Here is a 23,673-nt window from a genome sequence, read left to right as displayed (position 1 = left end):
AAAGTACCACTTACAAACCTATAAAGTGAACCAGAACATAATGAAAATATAAAATTATTAAAAAGGATTTCCTATAAAAATTCTGAAAATTGAAAAATGATTTTTTTTTCTTTCTTTTTTGGAAATTGAAGTAAGAGGAGCTCTGAAAAATGTGATATTTACACAATATTTTTAAATTTTGGAATTTTCATTTCAGCCTAGATGCTGGATAAAATTTCATCTTTTAATGGCCCAAGGATGGTCTGGGCCATAGCCCATAGCCCATAGTTGATAGGTGCTCCGCACCAGCCCATTGTATGATTTAAACCCATCTAAAGTAATTGGGTTATGAGGTTGTGGCCAACCCAATTATTATGACCAAAATTTAAAAAAAGGAAATGGATGAATGTTTAGAAATTTAGAAAATGAATCATTCAACTATGGTTTAGTTTCCTAAAATGAGCCAACACAATCACAATCTAGAGACATGTTTGCTTTTATTCTATCAAAATGAAATCAATGAAGATTACTCTCTCACTTAAGTTATTTACTAAAATTTGAAATTGATAAATCACGTGAGTCTTACACTATTGGAGGAAACCTTAGGGCTTGTTTGACAATGACAACAATTTTCTAATTTTCAAAACAAGAAAACATATTCGATAACTAAAAACTGTTTTTTGTTTTTAAAGAAGATCTTTTAGTTGTTTTCTATTATTTTCACTTTTTTATGAATATTTCAAAAAATAATTATACAAACATATAGAATGATTAAAAATAAAGCACTAAATATAAAAATTATTTTTAGAACATATTCAAAAATATTAAAAAAACATGTTTAAAATATGTCAAGTTCTCAAACATATATTTATTCTACAAAACATTATAGAACAATTTTCAAAAACTATTCTTAAAAATTGTTTTTTAGAACTGTTTTTCAAAAATAGTTACCAAGTAAAGCCTTAATCTCTATTTCGAGGAATGAATTAATTATTTTTCTGAAATGATATATAGTTAAGTAAAAATGTCATCATAGCATTATATAATTTTTATTATAATATAGTTTTTTATTATTTGATTAAAAGGATCATTGAAAACTCATATTTGAAAATTTAATCCTCTATTTTTTTTTGGCATCATTTTGACAAAAATACTCTCATTTTTTCCTTATAAAACCAATATTTCCTTTTAAAACTACACATAAATACTAGAAATGACAAAAGGTATTTTCCAGTATTTATGTCAAAAACATGTTATTTTTCAAATAAAAACATGAGAAATATTAAATTTTCAAATATGATGATTATGTCATCTTTTTAATGAATTAATTTTTTTTATTATCTTTTTTTCTTTAGTTAGAGTTTCAACATGCAATAACAAAATATAACTTTGTTTTTTTAGGTATGAAACTACCCCAACTTTTCCTTATACTCTTTTTTCTTTCGTTTTCCTTAAATTCTACCATAGTTTGTAAAACCTCTCGAACTTGATTAACAAGTTTCTTTCACTTCTTTTGTTTCCCTCAAATTCTATCATAATTTGTAATTTGATTGACAATTTTTTTTTTCACTTTCTAGCTAGTAGATCATCCGATCCAAGTTCAACATAATACGTGTAAAACCTTAGAGATACGTCATTTTTAACTACTTGTAGTCCTAACTCAAATCATGCTTACATGTACAAAAACAATTTTCCATGACTCTTGTTGATCTCACATGAATTTTCCGTATATTGAAATGGAGAATTCATCCCTTCGTGAATTTTTCCCATGCAATCTAAAATATCACTGATGAAAAATTTCCTCTTAATAACACATTTCTTCCACGACTAAAAATGTTTTAAGACATTCAAAATCTTGAAAGATCTAGAAGAAAGAAAAAGATAGCTTGACACATAATAGAATTTTTTTGTTTCTTTTTGACAATGTGAAGCTAGTTGTAACGATTTACTTCCCATTCTCCTCGTGGTTTCTTTAATTTATTTCTTTCTCCACCTAAAGTTATATACTAATTTTTATTCTTTAGATAATATTTGTAAAAATCTAAGGTATTAAATTAGTCTCATCTAAATTCAAATCTAGATCATTAAATGGAAATATAAACATATAGAACCGTGATAGGATTTTAATATACTTTAGTATAAAACAATAAATCTCAAATTATACACGTGATATCATCTAATTAGTGAGCGATTTGATAGACACCAAATGAATATTATAACTGAATCCGATGCATAGATAAGACACTTTTTCATTTATTTGTCTTTTTTTTTTTTTTACCAAATCAGTATTGTAATTGGATCTGATAAACTTCCATCTATTTGTTTTTTAATCGGTTTTGTAAGCAGGTCAGTCTTTATTTACTATTTTTTCCCCTTTTTTTCTCAACACAATCAAGTTGAGGGCTAGCTCAAGGGTCTTGACTCTTGACTGATTAATGTTCATGCATTTGAACGGAAAAAGCCACCACCACTTTGAATAAGTTGGTGGGAAGATGTTGAAACCTCCTTCATTATTCAACCAAATCTTGTTCATTTTTCTTCCATCTCTCCAAACCCTAAATGCTAACGTCACGGGTGCATGAACATAACATTCCCAACCACCAATCATAACCTGCCTAGTGGGGAACACTTCCACCCTCTCCAAACGACCTGACGTCACAACCCTTGCATCTTCAATAGGGTTTTTGAAGGGTTTGTCACCCAACATTTCCACTCCTCTTTGTCTAAATTTTCTAATTTAAAAATATTAATTAATATAAAAAAATGTTGGTGGAAGGAAGAAAATTCTAGAAACCCTATCGTTTAGAAAAATTATTTTTTTATTTATATGGCATCCTTGACATTAATATCATCTCCATGTTCATATTCTAAAATTGGATTAACTATTTTAAAGCTTAATAATGTTGAAACTCACTTATATTTATATATATTAATTTAATGGGTCATGGGTTAGAATATGATATGAAAGAAGTTTAAACAAGCAACAATAGAAAAATAAAATATATATATATATTATATTATATAATTAAATGAAAATTTAGTAACTTTTCTATGAAAATTTAAAAATCTATAGTGTTTTTCTAACAAGAAAAAATAACGTAGAAAACATGTTGAAACTTTGTGGGGTGTTTGATAAAATTTAATATTTATTACTTGATGACTTAAGTTGACTTAAAGTTAAATTATACTAAAGTTATTGATTTAAAACTTATTACTTAATTTTTATTTTAAGTATTAAGGTTGTTTGATAAAATTAACTTAAAATTTATTTTAAATTATTAAATCAATATATTTAGTTTTATAAATTATAATTATGATAAAGGAGATCGAGTATAATGATTGTGTCATGAAGTAGGAAAAAAAATTATGGAAGTAATTAGAACAAACTGAGGGTAAAAATGTAAATAAAGATGTGGACTTAAAAATAAGTTAATTATTTTTATTTATTACTTAAAATTATTTTTTATTTTAAGTCATACCATTAGGTTATTTTATCAATACTTAATTTATTTAATGACTTAAATTAAGTTATTAAGCCACTTTAAATTATTAAGTTGGTTTATCAAACACCAACTTACTTCAAGTTATAATTTAAAAAAAATATATTATTATCATAAAAGTTTATTAAATATAAAAGCCTCTTTTATATAAATAAATTTATTAAAGATGACAAAAAGAGACTTTTACCATATAGGCCCTATTTCCACCTTATTCTCTATTTTAACTTAAAGTTCTTTTAATAAAATTATCCAAATGTGTATAAAAACTCAAATTAAAATTAAAATATTTTAGTTTTTAAAATTATTGTCTAAACCTAATGTGTTTTTAAAAAATGCAATCACTTCCTACTAAAGAGTGTTTCAATTTGTTCTTTATTTCATTTTTTTAAATGAAAATATTTCTAAAAACTATTTTAGTTTCCCCTTATTACATTAAATTTTGTATTTAATTCAACCATATGGTCAAAATTAAAGAATAAAAAAACAAAACAAAATAACTAGAGTATGTTTGGGCATGTGATTCAAAAATAGTTTTCTATTTTTAAAAATAAAAAACTGTTTTTAAAATTTTCTAACATGTTGTTATTTGAAAGCAAATTTTAAAAATAAAATAAAATAAATAACAAATTTTAGAGAACAAGTATGAATTGTTTTTACCAATTTTTAACATGAACATGAAAACATAATTAAAAACAATTTTTAAAAATAAATTTTAAAGAATATAATCAAACCTTTCAACGAACCCCAATCACCCTCTACCCTAGTTTTCTTGTGGGTTTCAAAGAAACCCTAATCACCCTCTCTCTCTCTCTATATATATTCACTCGAGCTCTCAATCTCTCATGGTCATGGTCATAGTCCAAGGCCAAGTGAGGGTCAAAATTTCCCACTTGTGAGAGACAGGAGATAATTCCAAATTTGCATTCCATTCTAAGTACGGGAAGAAGAGGCCATGCAAGTGAGTGGCTCATTTTATTTATTTATTTATTTATTTATTTATTTTTACTATCAAAATACCATCAAAGAGAGGGACAGTGAGTGAAGAAATATTGGTCAAAAGTATGATGCAGCCATGGGCCACTGTGGTGTATAATTTATTTTCACTTTGATGACAAAAGAGGGTTCTTGATGAGGGTCCAATCTACCTGCCCCTCACCCTTTTTCATATGGCATATTTAATTATATATATTTTTTAAATAAATAAAAAAAAAACTTGATGTTTTTATCTAGTAGCATGAGAATATGATTATACACTTACAAAAAAACACTTGAAGTATGTGAATGGTAATAGAAAAATATTAGGGTATATTTGGAAACTATTTTTAAAAATGGTTTCCTAATTTGACAAACTCAATTGATAAATTTTTAATTAAAAAAGTATTTTTTAAAACTTATTTGAAAACTATTTTTTAGAATAGTTTTTTGTTTCACACAATAAAAAAATAGAAAACATTTTTGACAATAAAAAAACTATTTTCTATTTTTTGTTTTTAAGAATAGAAAATAAGGTGTTCTCAAAAAAATATATTTTATTTATTTTTTATTGTTTTAAAAAATAATTATACAAATATATAAAATGATAAAAAATAAAACACTTGATATAAAAATTATTTGTAAAATATATTTAAAAATTGGTTAAAAATATTTTCGGTTTTCAACATACTTTTATTCTATAAAAATCAAAAAATGGTTTTTCAAAACCATTTTCAAAAAATATTTTTCAAAATTATTTTCTTACTAAATAGATCTTTATTTTATTAGAACAACTTTAAAGTGTTTCTTGACTATTATTTTAATATTTTGAATAATAATTAAAAATATAAAAAATACTTTAAAAACTTTTTTTATATATAGGTGGAAATAGTACTTATACTTATTTTAATATTGGGGAATGGTGAAATGTCTCAATCATGGGGCACAAGTCTAATTCAAAGGACATGGAATAGGAAGATAGAAACCCTTTTAATTTATGAATTGGAACATATAGTTTGAAGTTTCTAGGTGATCGTTTTGAATATTCTTAATCAACTCAAATAAAGAAATTAATCTAGAGATGATCTTGATTAATGAAATAATCAAAAGAAAAACACGTATATTTCACACGTCACCCGAAAATTAACATATATTAATCAAGGTGTTGACATTAATTTTCTCTAATTTAACTATGTTAATCATATATAAATTTAATTGTTTGACAAATAGGAAGATGTATTGTGGCTAATGTCACCTACCAATGACAAAATTTTAGTTGACAAGAATAGAGTAGGTGAACAATAAATATCTTATGCTAAAGAGAGATTGAAATGTGTAATGGTGTTATGATAAAAAAGTACATAAGTATATAAAAAAATCACCTTCAAGTAAGATTCATGGCAAAAAAAAAAAAATAAGACTTGTGTCGACTCGGCATATATTATAGTATTGAAAAGGGAGAAACCCCACAAAATGTTTTCACATGTTAGCATGTTTGGAAAGTGGTTTTATTAAAAGTATTTTTTAAAAATATTTTTAATAAATGATTTTTCAATTTCTCAAAAATATTTTCTAAATTTTATCAGACGTTGATTTTTCTTTAAACAACATTTTTTAACATAAAATTGTGTTTTAAAAACACTATCAAACAAATTCATAGAGATAAATGAACATCAATGATATGCAACTATTGATGTTTTGTGAATGAGAGCTCTATTTTCTTTAAATTTTATTTTTTTATTTGTCGGTGAAAGAATTAAAATTAATAATGATTTTTGTTGTCTGATTGATTGTACATTTAAAAACTATAATTTAAAATGGTTTAATTGGAATAGGAATAATTTTATCATTTTGAAAATTAATTAATTAATTAAAATTCTACTTCTAACATCACATTTGTGGAAAAACTAACACTAATCTCGATTTTTTCCTCACACATGAATAAATCGCATTAAGAGTCTGAAGTTGAAGTCAAATGAATATCTTTACACATTGAATTGTTTGATAAGACAAAGACAAGTTAGACTCAAGATATCGATTTCAATCACCCACTATCCCTAAACTTTAATTCCTAAAACCTTATGAATATCAAACTCAAAAAAATGCAAAAAAGAAAAAAAAATTGAAATTAAGGCCTAATCAATGATGTAAAAAAAAGACTTAATTTCACCATTAAATTCAACAAAGTAAACATTCAAAGGATCCATTAATTAATTCTCCTCAAACAACTTCTTCTCCAAGGATCACCATTCTTAGCTTTCAATCATCAAATCTAACACTTTTCCAACATATACAATTCTTTATAATAAACATGAATGATTATCTATAAAGGATAGGATAATTGAGACTAAAGTGACAACAAAGAAAAATAAAAGGAAAACAAAAGAAAACTCTAAGTTCATGCATCTTTGGAGCTTGTTTAGTATAAGTATATTAATAGTTAATTAAAAAGCAAAAACTTTATTATATACTAGTCCAACATGTATAGTAGACAAGGTTTACCACTTGCATGGCTGAGTAGGACCATTTCCACGTGAAGGGCACGCTCAAATGTGAAGTCTGCAGCCCTTGAAATCCTTTAAAATTGGTTTATAAAAGTGGCATATGATAGGCAAGTCACAACCCCCATCTTTGTTTTTCTCTCTCTTGTATCCAACCCATCTCCATTTCCAGTGAGTTCAAAGCTTCGAGGTTCGAGCTCCGAGCTCCAAGCATGGATGCTTTCCATTCGCAACACCAAAAACACAAGAAGAGGTTAACTCAAGACCAAGTGAGGCTTCTAGAGACGAGCTTCGACCATGGGAAGAAGCTTGAGCCCGAGCGCAAGCTCCACCTCGCGCGAGAGCTTGGAGTGCCGCCTAGACAAGTCGCTATTTGGTATCAAAACAAGCGAGCGCGATGGAAGACACAAAACTTGGAGCTTGACTATAATGTGATTAGAGTAAGGCTAGAGCATGCCTTGATCGAAAAAAGGAGACTCGAGAGAGATGTCATAAGACTCCAAGGGGAGTTGGAGAAGGCGCATGAGATGTTGCATGCTTTGAACTATGCAAACCCTAATCCTCCTCCAATTGTTTCTACTGTACTCTCTAGTACTTCTTGCGATGAGGGAGGTAGCACTTTGGGGAATAACGAGGAATTTCAATTCGAAAAGCTCTATGCATCTTTGATGGGTGTAGATGGATCAAATTGGGTTTAATGAGACCGATTGAAAATGTATCGTTATTATTAACCGACTTTTTTATGAGGCTCAATGCATGAATGCCTTTAATTTTGTAAATAGGAATTGTAGAATATTGCACTGAGTCTATGACAAAAAAAAAAAAAAAAAAAAAACTCATTTGAAAACTTAATTAATTTGCGAGAGTAATTTTAAGAAAATGGGTCTCGGTTTTTGTATGTTTGTATCAATTTTTCATGATAAACTCTAATGATCATTATGTTTTTGTTTATTTATTAATTATTTTGTCTTTCTTATATGCTCGTTGGTTTAATCATAATTACACAAATTAAACTTAAATTTTGAAATTTTCAAAATTGGATTGCAAATTTTCAAGGACTATACGGGTCTTGGGCTTTTGGGCTCAAATGTAAAAGCCCAGTCCAAGTGCATTCTGGTTCAAAACGGTGCGTTTCGGTGAGGTTTGAGGAACTAGAACAATGGCGTCGACCTCCGCTGCTGCTTCCCGCGACAATGGCGTCCCCGGAAGACTCAGGAACGCCGCTTCCACTCTCTACTCCGATAACCAATCTCTCATTGCTGTAACTCCCCAAACCCTAGCTCCATCCCATCTTCTTGTATTTTTGGTAATGTGTGAGAGTGATTAAGTTTCGCTTTTGTGGAATTTTTGGTTACAGGAAATTCGAAAGGCTATGATTCTGATGAAGGAAGTGGCGGTTGATTTGGAGAGGGACGGCCAGTCTCAGATGGTATTTTTTTATATTTCGTTTTTTTTAGTTGAAGTCTGTTTGGTCGACGAGAAAACGTAAGAAACTGGAAAGTTAGGCTCCTTGTATCTTATTTACTTACTGGAAAGAGAATGTAGGTGAAGAATTTCATTTTCTTTGTTTTCCCGCGCTTTCGTGAGCAATCAAATGGATGGTTTTGGAACTTTGGAAGCTTATTGCTTTTGGAATTCTTGATAAACTCCCTATTTAATTGATAAAGAGCTGTTTGTGATATTTTAATAAACGCAAGTTTTTTTAATTTTAGATAGAATTTCTTTGAAGCTGATGAAAAGCCCTAGTTTTTAGGATTTTAGATAAGTTAACTATAATTGGTAAATCCTGGTTTGAGGATTCTGACAGACCATAGTCTTTTAGGGGGCAGGGGAGCATTTGGAGATTCTTAGTTTTAAATTGATGATATAAAAAATAAAAATAAAAAATTGAAGCTTTTTCTAAATAGTGATCTCCTTTAATGTTTTAAAATTTTGATAGAATCATAGTTTAATCAAGAAACCATAGTTTGAAGATTGTTATGAACCCTAGCTTGTTGGGATTTTGTATGAATTCGTAGTTTTAACAAATGAATCCTAGTTTAAGATGCTGATGATTGAATCTTATTGGCTATTGCAGGTGAAAGAGCTTGAAGATGCCGTTGTTGAGTTATTGGGAACATCAGAAGACTGTACACAATTTTCAGCTGCAATTCAGTCTGTTGGAAATGAGCACCAACCCAGGCCTGAGGTATTGGAATTCTTTCTTTTATTCACAGGCTATCCCCTATTTGTTGAGTGAATTATTTTTTATCACGTTCTTGACCTAAGTCCATTTTCAAGTGCAGTTAACTGATTTTAAGAAGTTATTTGAGGATGAGGTTGCAAAGCTCAAGGCCAATTCCTCTTTTGCTCCACAAAGCCATCCATTATTACGTCAATTCAGGGAAGCTGTTTGGGTATGTTATTTTTGTGCTTATTTATAAAGCAAACGATGAAACTGTGCTTGGATGTCATGTGGACCAAAAAATGAAGTTTTGGTTGGACATTGTCCAATTATAAAGATAAATCTCATGTGTAGCATCTTGTAAGAAAAAAGTAGTGTGTTCTAATATTTTCTTGATGGTGTTTCTGAATATATATGTTTTTCCTCCTCAGTATTAAAGGCACAATTCTTTCTTCCTGTAGGGTGGTTGATTCCAAAGTGAATTTGATGATTATTCATTTAAAACAATGTGTTTATAAAGTCTTTTATTCTTTGTATAGATCACATAACCTCTTACCCTTGACTTAATAGGACCCCATATCTCGAAGAGGTTGGACTGAATAAGGAGAGGAGGTTTTATCTTATATTTTGATCAATTTGAATTAAAATCATATTTATAAATTGCATCTACATTTTTTTGCTTCAGTATTTAGAGGAACAGTGAGATTTGATACATGATCTTGAAAGTTGCAATGTGCAACTCAGGACTAAATGATAGACTAGGACAACATAGTTAGCTGTAATCTATAGATATATAGCATGATTTTATGGTTGTACATGTGCAATTACTTAGGATTTTCCTTTATATGGATGAATGATGGGAGACCCATAACTTTATGATATTTAAGAGTCTTGCTGATTATTTAGTAGTCAGTTCAGTGATGTAATATCTTGCAATATATATCTTATCTAGATGATAATCAACAATGTTGGGTATGGATAAACAAATATTTGGCATGGAGGTTTTCATGAATATGACTACTAGTTGTTATCTATTTCTCATTTTTTAAGTAGTAGGATGTTCACAAACAATGTTCTTTTTGCGAGTATATGTTTCATTTGTTTTGTTATTTTTACTTGTAGCCTATAACACATGACACAAACAATGTTCTCTTACTTTCTCTCTCTCAATCAAAGTATGTTGTGCTCCTATTTCTATTCATTTTACTATATCACATTCAAGTCATTTTTTTTTTTCTTTTTCATTATAATGTGAATAGAATTTCTCTGTTGTCAAGAGTAATTTCTCGAATTTATTTTTTCTAAATCTTATATAATGTGTTCTCACTATTCTCCTGCAGAATGTTCACCATGCAGGACAGCCAATGCCAGGTGATGAGCAGGAGGACATTGTAATGACCAGTACACAATGCAACCTCTTGAATATTACTTGCCCATTAAGTGGAAGACCTGTTACTGAATTAGCAGATCCAGTTCGCAGGTATGGTATAAATCACTTCAGAATTATTTCCCTGTTGTTTTCCCGCAGGCTTCATTCTTTTCAATGGAAAATAGCTCTTGGATGAAAATTCCAGCAATATATATAGCTAGGGCTCCATCTATTTCCAAGGATACTTTACCATGAAGCTTGAGGAAAATTTACCACATATCTCCATTTTCTCCAGGGAAATTGTGATCTTTCCAACTAAAATTTATATCTTTACTTAGGAAAAAAAAGATTCACATTTTTTTTTACCGTGGGTCACTTCTGTTAACCTACCAATTATCCCCAGAAGCTTAAGCTCATATGGAATCAACCAATGATGTTTATCAGACTTGCTAAGACTTAACAGCCATCCTCACATGTGGCATCCGCTTGCATATGGTTCCAGAAATGGAGGAAATAAATAGAGGAGAGATTCAAACCAATACTGCTAGAAACCAAAGCTCTAATACCTTGTTAGACAACCAACTAGCCCAAAAGCCCAAGCTTGTAAGGAATAGTCTGACATGATATATCAGGCTTTCTGATATTTCATACTCGTTAGTGACTCCTGGCATGGTTGTTCTGAAAGACAGAAGCATATGCATGTAAAGATTTTTGAATTAATTAAACAAGTATGTGCTTTTCATGCATGCTTTGTGGATTCCAAATGCAGGATGAGTTTGTGTTATTTGTCCTTTTTTCCGATTGGCTAACTGGATTTTCTTTCTTTCTTTTTTTTCCATTGTTGGGTGTTAATGATTATAGGCTATACCTGGTTCACTTTTCCATTTTGTTTAGCAATTTTTGTGTGTGGGGTTGACTCTCCCTTATAATTAATGATGGAACATAAATGCTTATGCTTTGGCTTGTAGAATATTAATAACTTCCTAGATCAGGCAATTAGACTTGTCTCAACTGTACAAAATGTGTGCTTGCATAAAAAAGTCTTTGGTGAGTTTAGGTTAGGGATGAGGTTGTGAATGGGGCTGTTAGTTTAGAGGTTTTTGTTGTGCATGCTGCGCCTCTCTAAGCTGTATCTTTGTTTTATATTCTGTTTTCCACTTTGGCTTCTTAGTCAGGTTATTTTTTAGGATTCTTTTTTACTCTTTTTGTTCTGCTTTGAAGGATCATTCATCCCTTTTGTACTTTTTTAATTCATGAACCAATGGAATCAGTGCTTCTGATGAGAAAGAGAGAAAGAGATGTACAGTAAAACACAATGCTTCAATGAAGAGGCAATAGAGTTATTGTGCATAACTTAAATTAAGTTAGCCCTTTCAAAATGACAAATAAGAAATACAAAAAAAAGCTTTTGGATACAGGTAGAATTCTGTATATCAATTTGTTATGAAATGATTTAATAGACCTTACATATCATATTGGAATCATATATCATTGCTATTCTTTCTCTCACCCTTCTATTTATCCACATCCTCCTAGATGTTGCTTCCCAGGGTCATAATCAGATTGATTTGGTTTTTCTTTTGTTTATACAAAAAATATTTCAGTTGCTACAATGATATGAACAATATATCATATCTTGACTGATTGTTTAGAGCTAGATAATGCGAAGTGATGAGTTGGTTATTAGTTCTAACTTTATTCCCCTTTTTTAGTTAAATTTTGGTAGGTGGGTGTACTGCTTTAAGTTGGAAAAACATATTATTCTGCCTGTGGTGTGTCCCTTTGAATGTAAAATATAAGTTTGTTGTGCTTTTAATTGTCAACATGTAGCAATGTGTTCCATAAGAGTACGAAGCAGCAAGAACCCAGAACCTAGAATCTGAATGTATACAAGTAATATACAAGCAATTTATTACTTGAGCAGAATGGACATTATGTTCATATTCAAAATGTTCTCTTAATCCATCCACTTGTCCACCGCTTCCTTACCGCTACCACCACCATTCCAAGGGGAAAAATGGAAAAATTCTACCAACAATTTTCAATCTCAACTACACTGAGCCTTTTTCACCGTCCTGATCTGTTTAGTCATATCCGGCATTAGAACTTCAGCAGTTGTGTTACTTCTAACTTTCTTTGCTCATATATATTTCTGTCAACCTCTTGTACAGCACTGGTTCATTCATATGACTTCCTCATAATGTACTTCCCTTTTAATGCCTCATAATGTACTTCCCTTTTTAAGGCCTCAGTCGTGATTTATAAAATTGCATTGGACTAAACACTGATAACACAAGGTAGTGTATTTATAAGAAAGAAAACTGTCTAATAGGCAACGGAAACAGTCTAGTATGTTGCAGTAAGATTACTATGCCATTTCCCAATACAACACAAAGAAGTTAATTCCATGAAGAGTCATTATGCAGGGGAAAGTATAGAGCGCAAGCTTCATACTGGCCATTGCTAGTTGCATATATTGGGACATAAAACTATTCTTACACATTTTTTCATTTTTATGTTTTATTTCATTTTCTTCTCAATTCCCCTCCGGGTGCAGTGTGGATTGCAAGCATATTTATGAAAAGAAGGCCATCTTGCACTACATAAAATCCAAACATGGACGCGCTCAATGTCCTGTTGCAGGTATTCAAGTTATTGTTTCAATCCTAACTTATGAAATACTCTGCACTAGCTGCATATCTTACCATCTTTCTTTACTATCTCTTCTTTCTCCAGCTTGCCCGAAAATACTGCAGGCAGAAAGGGTAGTGTGTGACGCATTGTTACAAATTGAAATTGATGAAATGAAATCAATGAGTAAGCAACCTGGTCGAACTGATGTAATAGAAGATTTCACCGAGCTTGATGATGATGATGAAGAGGAAGAAGAAGAAGAAGAAGAAGAAGACGACTGAGGGGTTGATGTCCAAATGAAACTTTCTCAGTCGATTTCAGGCTCTTGTAGATCTCCATTTTGCCCGAAGAACTAATCTTATGTTGTTCATTTTATATAGTTCAATGCAAGTAAGCAATGTATTCTGATTCCTTTTTCTCTTTCTTTCCTTTCCTCTTTTTTTCTTTTTCTTTGTCTTTTTCTGTCTCTTTCTTTTTTTTTTTTTTAAGTTTTTGTGAAGTCTCATCTGGATTTGAACTGTGGTATGATACAGAGGGAATGTTTATGATATGAACATTTTCTTGTAAAGTAGGCATTTCCTTAACCTAAACTTTCTCTTCATTCTCTGTTTCAAACTTCTCTATCCTTCATGGAATAAAGAAATTGAGGAATCTAAAGATGGTTATTGTGATTTATCTTATGTTTTTATAGTAATTTTAAATAATTTTAATTATACTTTTTTTTTCGTATTTTTCATAATAAATTAAATAAGATAATTTGAACTCCTAACCTTTTTTCCTTTTTTTTTTTTTTTGTTTAATTTTGTACTTTTCATGATAAAGGAGGGGTGTCAAGTATCTTCATGGTCCCTTTTTGCAATATGAAAGCATGATAAGAAAATTTTAATTTCAACCTAAAAATGAAGCATAGCAAGGAATGTTATTTCAATTTGAAAAAGTAAAAAATCTGAATTCAATCCATAAATCTTCTATACGTGTACCCATTATTATAAAAATAATATTGTATTTTAAGGTTACTTGATGAGCAAATTTATTAGTATGTAAATTTTTTCTAAATCAAAATTATTTATACAGAATCATGATTTGTGGAGAACTTTCATGTAAATTACAATCATTCCATAAGATAACACCTAAATATATACTTTTCCTTTTAAATCCAAACATATGATGTGTTTTTACAATAGAAGTGATTTCAAATTTGGTTTCAAGAGCGATTCCGATGGAAATACTTGTAATATTTAATATTGTTGTCGATTAAGATATCCCATATCGAATATGAGAGAAAGTTTCTTACGTTATGTAAGTATGAACTTTTTTTAATAATGTTAACATGTTTTAAAGTAACTAATTTGAATTCAAAACGGACAATATTTATACGATTGAATATGAGTAATTACATATGATATTAGAGTAGGGGGGTTTGTTTGGTCCCACAATCTTGTAGAATACAACGAGGATATTGTATTTATATGAAGGAGTATTTGTGATATCCCACACGGATATGGGATAAAGTTATAAGTATAAACTTTTTTTAACAATGTAAACGTGTTTTAAAGTTGTTAAGACCCTTTTGGGCCTATATTTTGTAAAAATTTTATTTTGTAAAATTAATTAAAATATTTTTAATTTGTAACAAACATTTAGTAGTCTTTCCATTAAAAACAATCTTATGGTAAATCACTTACTATTTAAATATAAATAAAAAAATATTTTGATAATATATATTTTAGTATTATAACATAGAAAAGGCTTTATAAAAGTACTATTTACTAAGGTATTGTTTAAAATTATTTTAATTGAAATTTTAGATTTTTAAAAGTATTTTCAAAACTTAATTAATGTGATATCTCACATCATACATGAAAGAAAATTATTGTGACAGATTTATATATATATATATATATATATATATATATATGAGATATTTTTAACTTTATAAATACGTTTTAAAGTCGTAAGAATTCATTTAAATTCAAAGCGGATAATATTTACATGATTGAATATGAGTCATTACAAATCCTTAATCCGGATATTTATCTATTTGATATCATAATCCTATAGAACATAAATGGACCTTTCGATGATGAGTCAAATACTTAATTTCTTTATAAAAATATTAAAAAACATTTAAATATTTTTAACCCTCTCAAAATCGTTCTTCTCGTAGAATCTGTCCGCCCATAGTTGGCCAAGATTTTATGTACTTACCGCGTTTTATTTTAATTTTATTAGTTATAAGATATTTGAAAATGAATAAATATTTATTAAAATTTAACTATTTAAATTAATTTTTAACTATAAAACCTCCCAACGGTCCATTCCTAGTCAAACCAAACAGAAAATGGCGTTTTCTAGGGTTTCTCCGTTTCGCTATGGTTCTCTCTCGTCTCTCATTCCCTACGTTTCATCTCCTTCCTCTCTCTCCCCTCCAGTTCGTACATTTACCCTCTCCGCTTCCGTTTCTACTCCTCACCCATCCCCTCCTTCGCTCGTCACTGCTTCCCCCAAGGCCAGCGATCGCTGGAGGCCCATGTGTTTGTACTACACGCAAGGTAAGTGTACAAAGGTGAGTGCACTCCACATGTTCGATTAAATGTTTCAGTATTGAATGCCCACTTTGTTGAGCTTATACCCACTTGGGTTGCATTGTAATTTGTTCTTTTTAGTGGATATGATGGTGGGGTTTTATCTAGTAGAGGATATAAATTTAGTGGAGCGTTTGCAGTAGATGGAGTTTAGGTTTGTGAAACTAAGGTTTTGTTTTCTTTGTGGAATTGAGCATCCTTTTGGAGAATGTGTTTGTGAAATTGAGTAAGTTTGGTTGGTGTTATTCATCTCTCTCTCTCTCTCTCTCTCTATATATATATATATTGATGAGGTGTGATTGGAATATGTGTTTGATTTGATAGTTGGGGCTGAGCAGAGCAGTAGACTGCTCAAGCTTGATTGCAAAATTAAGGAGCTCTGAAGTAGGATTTAGCTTGGTTTGTTCATCTTTCGAGCTTGAGTAGCTTGGTTTGATTCCTCAAGGGAATGAACCACCTTACCCGAGCAGAATAGGTTGCTGCTCAAGTTTTAAAAAAAAGGGATTTAGCTTAGCTCACAACTGGGGGTGATGTTGATAGCCTGGTTTGATTCACAGCCTTAATGACTATCATCCAATCAGAATTGCAATTGTTTGACATACTGGCTTGGGCATAGTATTCTATGGATGACATGGTAGACTTTTGGATAAGAGAAGGCCTTCCATTTGGGCATCAGCTTGTCATAGTAGTACTCAGTAAATTTGGAAAGATAGAAAAAAGCTGAGTTTTGATTGGTTGGGGGGTTCAAGGAATTGATTTTTAATCAAAATGCTTGGTGTTGAATCATTTGCTTCTTTGTGGAGGAGGATGAAAAGTGATAGGGGGTTTTCCATTTTTCATTCTTTGGATTTTATCTATGACTTTAGTTGTAGGTGAATTTTTCTCCTTATTTTGTGTTTTCTGCTCGTGGGCTTTCTATGGTATACTCAGCGGGTACTCAGGTTTTGCCCCTTCTCTTGGCATTATCTAGTGGATTCTTTGCTTATTTATTGGAAAACAAAAATGATTTTACATGCTGTTGTTAACATATTGTAGAAGGATGTTCAATTTAATAAAAAATAGTTTTGAGTTGTGATTCCTGATTGTAGTTTCTCTGTCATGCAGATGGATGATCCTACCCACCTAGAGACATTCAATCACAATTGCTCCAGGGAGCTTCAAGTAAATGCAGCAAATTTTCAACATTTGCAATCCCAGCATTTAGATTTTTTCCTGGTGCTTGATTTGGAGGGAAAAATTGAGATTCTTGAATTTCCTGTTCTGATGATTAATGCAAAAACAATGGATGTCGTGGATTTGTTCCACAGGTTCCACGTTCTTTCCCTTATGGCATGCTCAAAATGGTTGCAATTAATAATGCCCTCTTATTTATTTACTTATTAATTTTTTGGTTCTTTGTGCATTGTTCTATAAAGCCAGAGTTATGGTGTTTATTTTCCCAGTTTTTTCTATGGAACTTCAATAATAAACTGATGCACTCGCACATTTCGGTTTAATGATAAGCAGCCATCTTTAACCCTCTTGTTAATGCATGACATCAAATTAGAGTATCTGAAGCCAGTGATCATTATCATTGCCATCAGTTCATTAGATATAGCAAGGGTTCATATTTAGCACTGAACAGATCACTGTTGTTCTGTACTGTTGCAATATCTCTACAGATCAAAACTCATAGTGTAGAATGCTATTCATCTGATTCACATTCCTCAACAGATGGTGAGCTGTTAATATCTAAACTCATAATGTAGAATGCTTTTCATTTGATTTACATTTCCCAACAGATAGCATATTGCTAATAGGATATTAGCGGAATCTTGATGCAGGAGCATTCAAGAGACTTGCCAAGGTCAAGTGGGCGTAATAGTTAGTTTAGCTTGGCCTACTAGTTACCTAGGAGTTTCGTCCTTTGAATCACCCTTTTTGCTTCAATTTTGTATGTTTTGATATTACATTTTATGGATTCTTATGTCACTCCTAGTTTTTCATTATGACAGACATGAGCCTTAGTTAAAATAGTGTGAAGGGCTGGTAATCAAGGTTCTAAGCACAATGGAGAGCTGAGATAGATGTTGTACCCCTAGTAATTTTATTTTTTTTAAAATCTGTTTTTGTTCTTATTTTATATTAGTTTTTGTAAGATGTTGTGCTCATGGTAGAAACACTCATTCAAAGAGTATTTGTACTAAAGAGTGCTCCTTGTATAAACTTTTTCTAGAGTGTGTTTGTAGTTTTTCTCATCTATTAAAGAGATCTGATTAAGAGTTGTTCTGGGTTTTGCAACTCTAGAAGCTCATATATTACACCCAAACTTCAATTGCATTGGAACCTCTTATCATAATCTGCTATTTAATCATTGGAAGCACTATAGATAACACTTATTGCAGCAGTTGGGAAACAGATCTAGTTCTTTTTTGATGCATTTGATTTCCCATTACAGACCCATTCCATCTATGCTGGAGAAAATTCATGAACATATCATGCAGGTGGAGAAACAGTCAAACAATTTATGTCTCCTGAGTGTTGCCTTGTGGAAACAATACATTATTGTACTTTACTGTTGCCGTGTTTGATGTCATATGTGAGACAATAACTTAATTCAAATAGGATCTATTGAGATGTTAAATTTTTATTCTTGTTTTCCCAAATTTCTGTCACAGGTTCGTGAAGCCTTCAGAAATGTCTGAGCAAAGAATAAATGAATATATTGAAGGAAAATATGGAAAATTAGGGGTTGATCGGTATGCTTCCATTTCTGCTTATATTGTTATCTGATGTTCACTCACAATGCAATTCAATTGCTGCTATTCAAATTTTGAATCAAATGGCACACATGTGACCGAGTTTATTTATTTATTTATTTTTTGATAGGCACATGTGTCCAGGTTTATGCCATCTGAACCATTTATGTAGCTAACATATCTCAATTACCATTAGATTTCTCAACTTTCATGAGAAGAAATTACAATAGTCATGGTAGCTTTGATGAGAGAGCAGCTTCTTCCTAGCATTTACTGAGGCCAGACAGAATAATGCTGTCAACCCATCACTATTAACTCTATAATTCAGAGTACATGAGATTCTGAGAAGTATTCATATATGGTGGCTTCTAGTTTATGCATTACAAAGTATTGGTAAGATATTGGCCGATGCAAACTAAAATAGGGATGCCATGCCAATAAAAGACCTTATGAAGACAGAACTCCGACTAATAATCCAGATGTTGCACCAGCTTGAAGGCCAACTTCATGATTTCTATCTATTAGTTTATTCACATCATTTCTATCTGCATCAGTTGCAGTATTGAGTTATCAACCATGCTGCTAGTTATTACATCACTTCAGCTACCGCCTCCTCCAATGCCATCACTGTCCTACTATTACCCTATTGCTGCAGTTCTCACCACCATCAGTAGTCCATGCCATTTCTACACTTTTCCACCACTTGTACCAGGGCACTCACCAGTCACCAGCACAATCTTCATTGTCCCCTCTGCGAACTTCTCCAGTATTGCCACCATACCGTGACAACCTCAGTGTTAAATATTTTTCTTTATTCATTTTTATTTTTAAACAATCTCTCAAATATTATTTGGACTATATGGCATCCTTATTTGTTAGAGGATGAACTTTGTTACACTTATATCCAATTATATTATAAAATCCATTTTCAAACTTGAAAATTTAGTTTGACAGAATCAATTATGACAAGTCATTTAAGGATTTTATTATCTTCTTCAAACACAACCTTAGTTTTCTGCAAGTAGACAGAATGATGTTACTCATGTGGAGTAATATATATGACATCAATCTTGATCAGAATCATTTTTCTAGGTTGGCCGAGTTGGTTGATTGCAAGGCTTCTGGTTGGCTTATACTCTATCTGGGTCTTCCTTTGGGAGGAAATCCCAAGACTTGTGGCTTTTGGGATCCAGTGATTGAGAGGATCTCGAGAAGATTAGATGGGTGGCAAAAGACTTATTTATCTTTTGGAGGTAGGATAACTCTTATCCAATCTTGCCTCACCCATAGGCCTTATCACTTCATTTCCTTGTTTAAGATACCCACTTCAGTGGTTGCAAAAATTGAGAGATTGCAAAAGGATTTTTTATGGTCAGGGCTTAGGTAAAAGAGATCATCTAGTTAGTTGGGATGTAGTGTGTAATTTGAAGGCAAAAAGGGGATTGGGATTTGGGAAGATTTCTCTAAGGAATCTCGTTCTCTTAGGGAAATGGTTGTGGAGGTACCTTAGAGAGGGTTCAGCCCTATGACATCAGGTTATTTTAAGCATTTATGGATCACACTCTAATGGTTGGGATGCTAACACTTTAGTCAGGTGGTCACATCGTTGTCCTTGTAAGACTATTGCACAAGTCTTTCAGAAGTTTTCCAAGTTTACTCGGTTTGTGGTAAGAGATGGAGAAAGAATTTGGTTATGAGAAGACTTGTGGTGGGGGGACCAACCTTTGGGATCCCAATATCCAAGACTATTTAGAGTAGTCTTGGATAAAAATATTTATATTTCTTCCATTCTCGGTTCTACTCGTCCTTTCTCTTGGAACTTTGATTTCCGTCGTAACCTTTCCGATTCTGAGATAAAAGATTTAGAAGGTTTCATGCGGTTACTTGATGGTTTGCATCTATCACCTTCGGTTTCAGATGCGAGATCCTGGTCTTTATCTTCTTAAGGGTTTTTTTCAGTCAAATCTTTCTTTCTAGCCTTATCCCAATTTTTTGGTTCTCCTCCAGTTTTCCCTACTAAGTTCGTTTGGAATTCTTAAGTTCCTTTTCAAAGTCAAGTCCTTTGTTTGGTTAGTGGCACACAAAAAGGTAAATACTAATGACTTGCTACAATTGAGAAGACCATACAAAGCTCTTAGTCCTGATATTTGTAAACTGTATATGAAGCATGGAGAATCAACAGATCATCTTTTCCTACATTACTTTTTGACGATGGGGTTGTGGCATAGATTATTTCAGTTAGCCAAGATGGATTGGGTTCCCTTGAGGAGCATTTTTGACATGCTGTCCATCAATTATAATGGTTTTAATTTATCTAAGAGAGGGATAGTTTTATGGCAAGCTGCGAGTATCGCTTTAATTTGGATTGTGTGGCGGGAAAGAAATGTGAGGATTTTTGAGGATAAAGCAAAGAATTCAGAGTATCTTTGGGATCCTATTCATTTCCTTGCTTCTCTTTGGACTTTCTGTTCCAAGGATTTTAAGGGGACTCCCTTTAATGTGTTACAACTTGATTGGATAGCGGTGTGTAATTCCAAAGGGTTGGTCCAATCTAGAGAGTTTGTATGTTTTTACTGTATATTTTCTTGTTTTTGTATTCTTGTAGTTTAGTTTTCTTTGGTGGGAGGATTCCTCATCCTTCTCTTGTACTTCTTTTTTCTATCAATATATCCCTTTGTCGTTTCCTATAAAAAAAAAAAAAAAAGATGTTGTTCATGTGGATCTACAGTGTTTGGCATGATACAGCAATCCCATTCAAGGAAGTCATTCAACAATTTGAAGCTTGGCTGACTCAGCATCACTTGTGGACAAAGGAGATGGGTGGACGTCTGGACCAAGCTGCTTTTGTTACTTGGTGAGTTCATTACTTCAGAGAACATATTTAATCTATTTATAGGGTAATCCAGCAGTTTATATAAGTAATATTCTTAGTTGGCCTCGCATATAGAAATTGATCTAGGTTGTTTCATTTAAATGATGATAGTATTGCTTTGACTATGAGGATGTAATGATAAAATGTACTATTTACTGTTAAATTTATCACTGTTACTGTGTTTGATCAATTTTAGAAACAAATGCTTAAGAAGGAAAAATAATGTCAATCATGTAAGGGTAATTTTTTAAAGTTCCAATGGAATTAAAATCATTCCCTCTATTTATTATTGTTCACTCCAGCCTTTAGCATTGGGCCATTACAGAAAATGGGACAATCAATGCACCCCATGTATGGAATTGTTTATAAAATTTCAGTTTCTCTTATCATATGTGGTGGCTGCTTTATTTTCTGTATTGCTCTTATCAGTATCTAGATTTGTGAGTCTAAATGCCATGGAAAAGGGGAAATAAATAATAATAATGTGTGGCTCCATTTCAATGGAATGCCCTACAAAATATTGAAGCTTAAAACTTCTAAAATCAAAGTTCAGGTTCCAGGTTAGTTTATGATATTCATTTGATATGGCTGTAAGAATCACTTCTAGAACTCGGTTTGTTTAACTTCTTGTTGTTCTACTTGTATTAGTGGGAATTGGGACTTGAAAACAAAAGTCCCTCAGCAATGCAAAGTATCGAAGATGAAGCTTCCCCATACTTTATGGAGTGGATCAACTTGAAGGATGTTTACCTAAACTTTTACAAGCGGAGGGTGAGTTCACATAAGTAGCTCTATTTCAGGTTTCTTAAAAATATTATTCATACCCTTGCCTCCACCATCTTGGCAGCATCAGTTCTCCTCTTTATCAGGAGACTTGGAACTCAAATAAACTGTTCACATAAAGGTTTTAGAGTTTAGAATTTGGATTGGGTTTTGTTGATACCAGAGGAATCAAACCAAGGTTTTAGAACATTAACTGAAACTGACCAGACCTGAGTTTTTGAACTGATGAACTCAACACAATGTTGAACGTCTCAAACCTGCACCAGGTCCCATGTCAGATCCGCTGTCACTTGGCCAACCTGACTCAAACTTATACCAAAACATCCTTGTCAAATGGCTCAATATTGTGTTGGGTCAGTCAGTATCTAGTTGAATTGGACTAACTTGCATCACTATTTTCTGTCATTTGTTTGTAGTGTTTTTCCTTTTTTTTTGATATATGCTTGATTTTGGATTGAAAGGCCACAGGAATGATGACAATGATGAAGGAACTACAGATACCGCTCTTGGGAAGTCACCACCTTGGAATTGATGACACAAAGAACATAGCAAGAGTATTACAACGCATGTTGGCTGATGGTGCACTCTTGCAGATTTCTGCAAGGAGGAATGCTGATTCTCCTGAAAATGTTGAATTCCTTTTCAAGAACCGCATAAGGTAGCAGCTACCGCCAGGATCAGCTCTCTCTGGATCTCCTTCCTTGGTACATTTCCGCTTGTTTGTATTATTGAATGATGGTTATGAATTGGTGTCCCATGTTCAAGGCAACAAGGATCCTTATCCCTGTATCTTCATAGGGTCTTTCCAGAGAAAATGGCTTCCATATGGGAAGTTACCCACCATTGACATGCCATGTTTGTATAAGGATTTCAAAGTTAATGAGGTAACCCAGTTCATTTTTAAGCATTTTCCAATCTCATTTCAAAGCTGAGCTTGGTAAGTAACCCATGGGAGTTGTTGGCCAAGGATTTGATTGAGCTAGTTTTTCTATGGCTGATGCAACAACCACTGTTTTGATGATGATGGTAATGAAAATATTAGGTTTTTTTTAATGGCTGGCTTGGTTTAAACTTCAATTTCTCTCACCATTGTGTCAGCATGTTGTGGTTGATGTATTTAATAGATCAAATATACCAAAAATTGTTATTGTTTTTTGTTTACCATTATAGAAATCTAATCTCATTCTTACTATGATTTTGATTTGGGTTCACCTCCATTCTAATCTTATTTTCAATCCTATTCCCATTTACGAAAAGCATCCTAACACTAAACCCACCATGGGCTTGGTTTCTCTGCCTACTAACTTGCATCCAAGATTAGGGTTTTCACTTTCCCTTCAAAAGAGGTACAACTAATCCAAGCTTCATCCTACCCAACTCCAACCTCACATATCAAGCTTTGAACAAAATTTTCACAACTCAACTTTATGACTAAACCCCGTTCCATAATTGTGTGTTAAACAAATTAATCAATATCACGATCGATATAATCGTTTTTTCATCGATATTTAAGTAACCCATGATATTATTAATTAATATCAACAAATAGTATCAAAGTTTCCATTAAAGATCCTAT

The 23,673-nt window shown here is 31.9% G+C and overlaps 3 protein-coding genes across 3 annotated transcripts; all 3 read left to right on the top strand.

The window, feature by feature from the left end:
- The first annotated feature begins 7,084 nt into the window (after positions 1-7,084).
- Positions 7,085-7,766, top strand: LOC117909550 (homeobox-leucine zipper protein ATHB-52-like). Its single transcript, XM_034823588.1, has one exon. The coding sequence runs from the start codon at positions 7,165-7,167 to the stop codon at positions 7,648-7,650; it is 486 nt and encodes a 161-aa protein (XP_034679479.1). The 5' UTR covers positions 7,085-7,164; the 3' UTR covers positions 7,651-7,766.
- A 330-nt stretch (positions 7,767-8,096) lies between these two features.
- LOC117908586 (E3 SUMO-protein ligase MMS21) lies at positions 8,097-13,720 on the top strand. The gene is made up of 7 exons (XM_034822236.1): positions 8,097-8,213; positions 8,310-8,381; positions 9,030-9,140; positions 9,238-9,348; positions 10,457-10,596; positions 13,043-13,128; positions 13,222-13,720. The coding sequence occupies exons 1-7, from the start codon at positions 8,112-8,114 to the stop codon at positions 13,398-13,400; spliced, it is 801 nt and encodes a 266-aa protein (XP_034678127.1). The 5' UTR covers positions 8,097-8,111; the 3' UTR covers positions 13,401-13,720.
- A 1,733-nt stretch (positions 13,721-15,453) lies between these two features.
- On the top strand, positions 15,454-23,075 carry LOC117909423 (uncharacterized exonuclease domain-containing protein At3g15140). The gene is given in 7 exon segments (XM_034823468.1): positions 15,454-15,685; positions 16,809-17,011; positions 18,362-18,442; positions 21,171-21,296; positions 21,963-22,021; positions 22,024-22,085; positions 22,559-23,075. Coding segments are annotated over 7 exon segments (957 nt in total). The 5' UTR covers positions 15,454-15,460; the 3' UTR covers positions 22,760-23,075.
- The last annotated feature ends 598 nt before the right edge of the window (positions 23,076-23,673 follow it).

This window comes from Vitis riparia, chromosome 19 (genome assembly GCF_004353265.1).
Source record: "Vitis riparia cultivar Riparia Gloire de Montpellier isolate 1030 chromosome 19, EGFV_Vit.rip_1.0, whole genome shotgun sequence".
Lineage (NCBI taxonomy): Eukaryota > Viridiplantae > Streptophyta > Magnoliopsida > Vitales > Vitaceae > Vitis > Vitis riparia.
Note: the sequence above shows the minus strand (reverse complement) of the source record. Positions and strands in the feature narration are given on the sequence as shown.

Excerpts from the sequence above, each read along its gene's own strand:
- LOC117909550 (XM_034823588.1), top strand. The coding sequence starts at position 7,165 with ATGGATGCTTTCCATTCGCAACACCAAAAACACAAGAAGAGGTTAACT.
- LOC117908586 (XM_034822236.1), top strand. The coding sequence starts at position 8,112 with ATGGCGTCGACCTCCGCTGCTGCTTCCCGCGACAATGGCGTCCCCGGA. Across the intron at positions 8,214-8,309 it reads ATAACCAATCTCTCATTGCT|GAAATTCGAAAGGCTATGAT; the intron begins GTAACTCCCCAA and ends TTTTGGTTACAG. Across the intron at positions 9,141-9,237 it reads AGCACCAACCCAGGCCTGAG|TTAACTGATTTTAAGAAGTT; the intron begins GTATTGGAATTC and ends TTTCAAGTGCAG.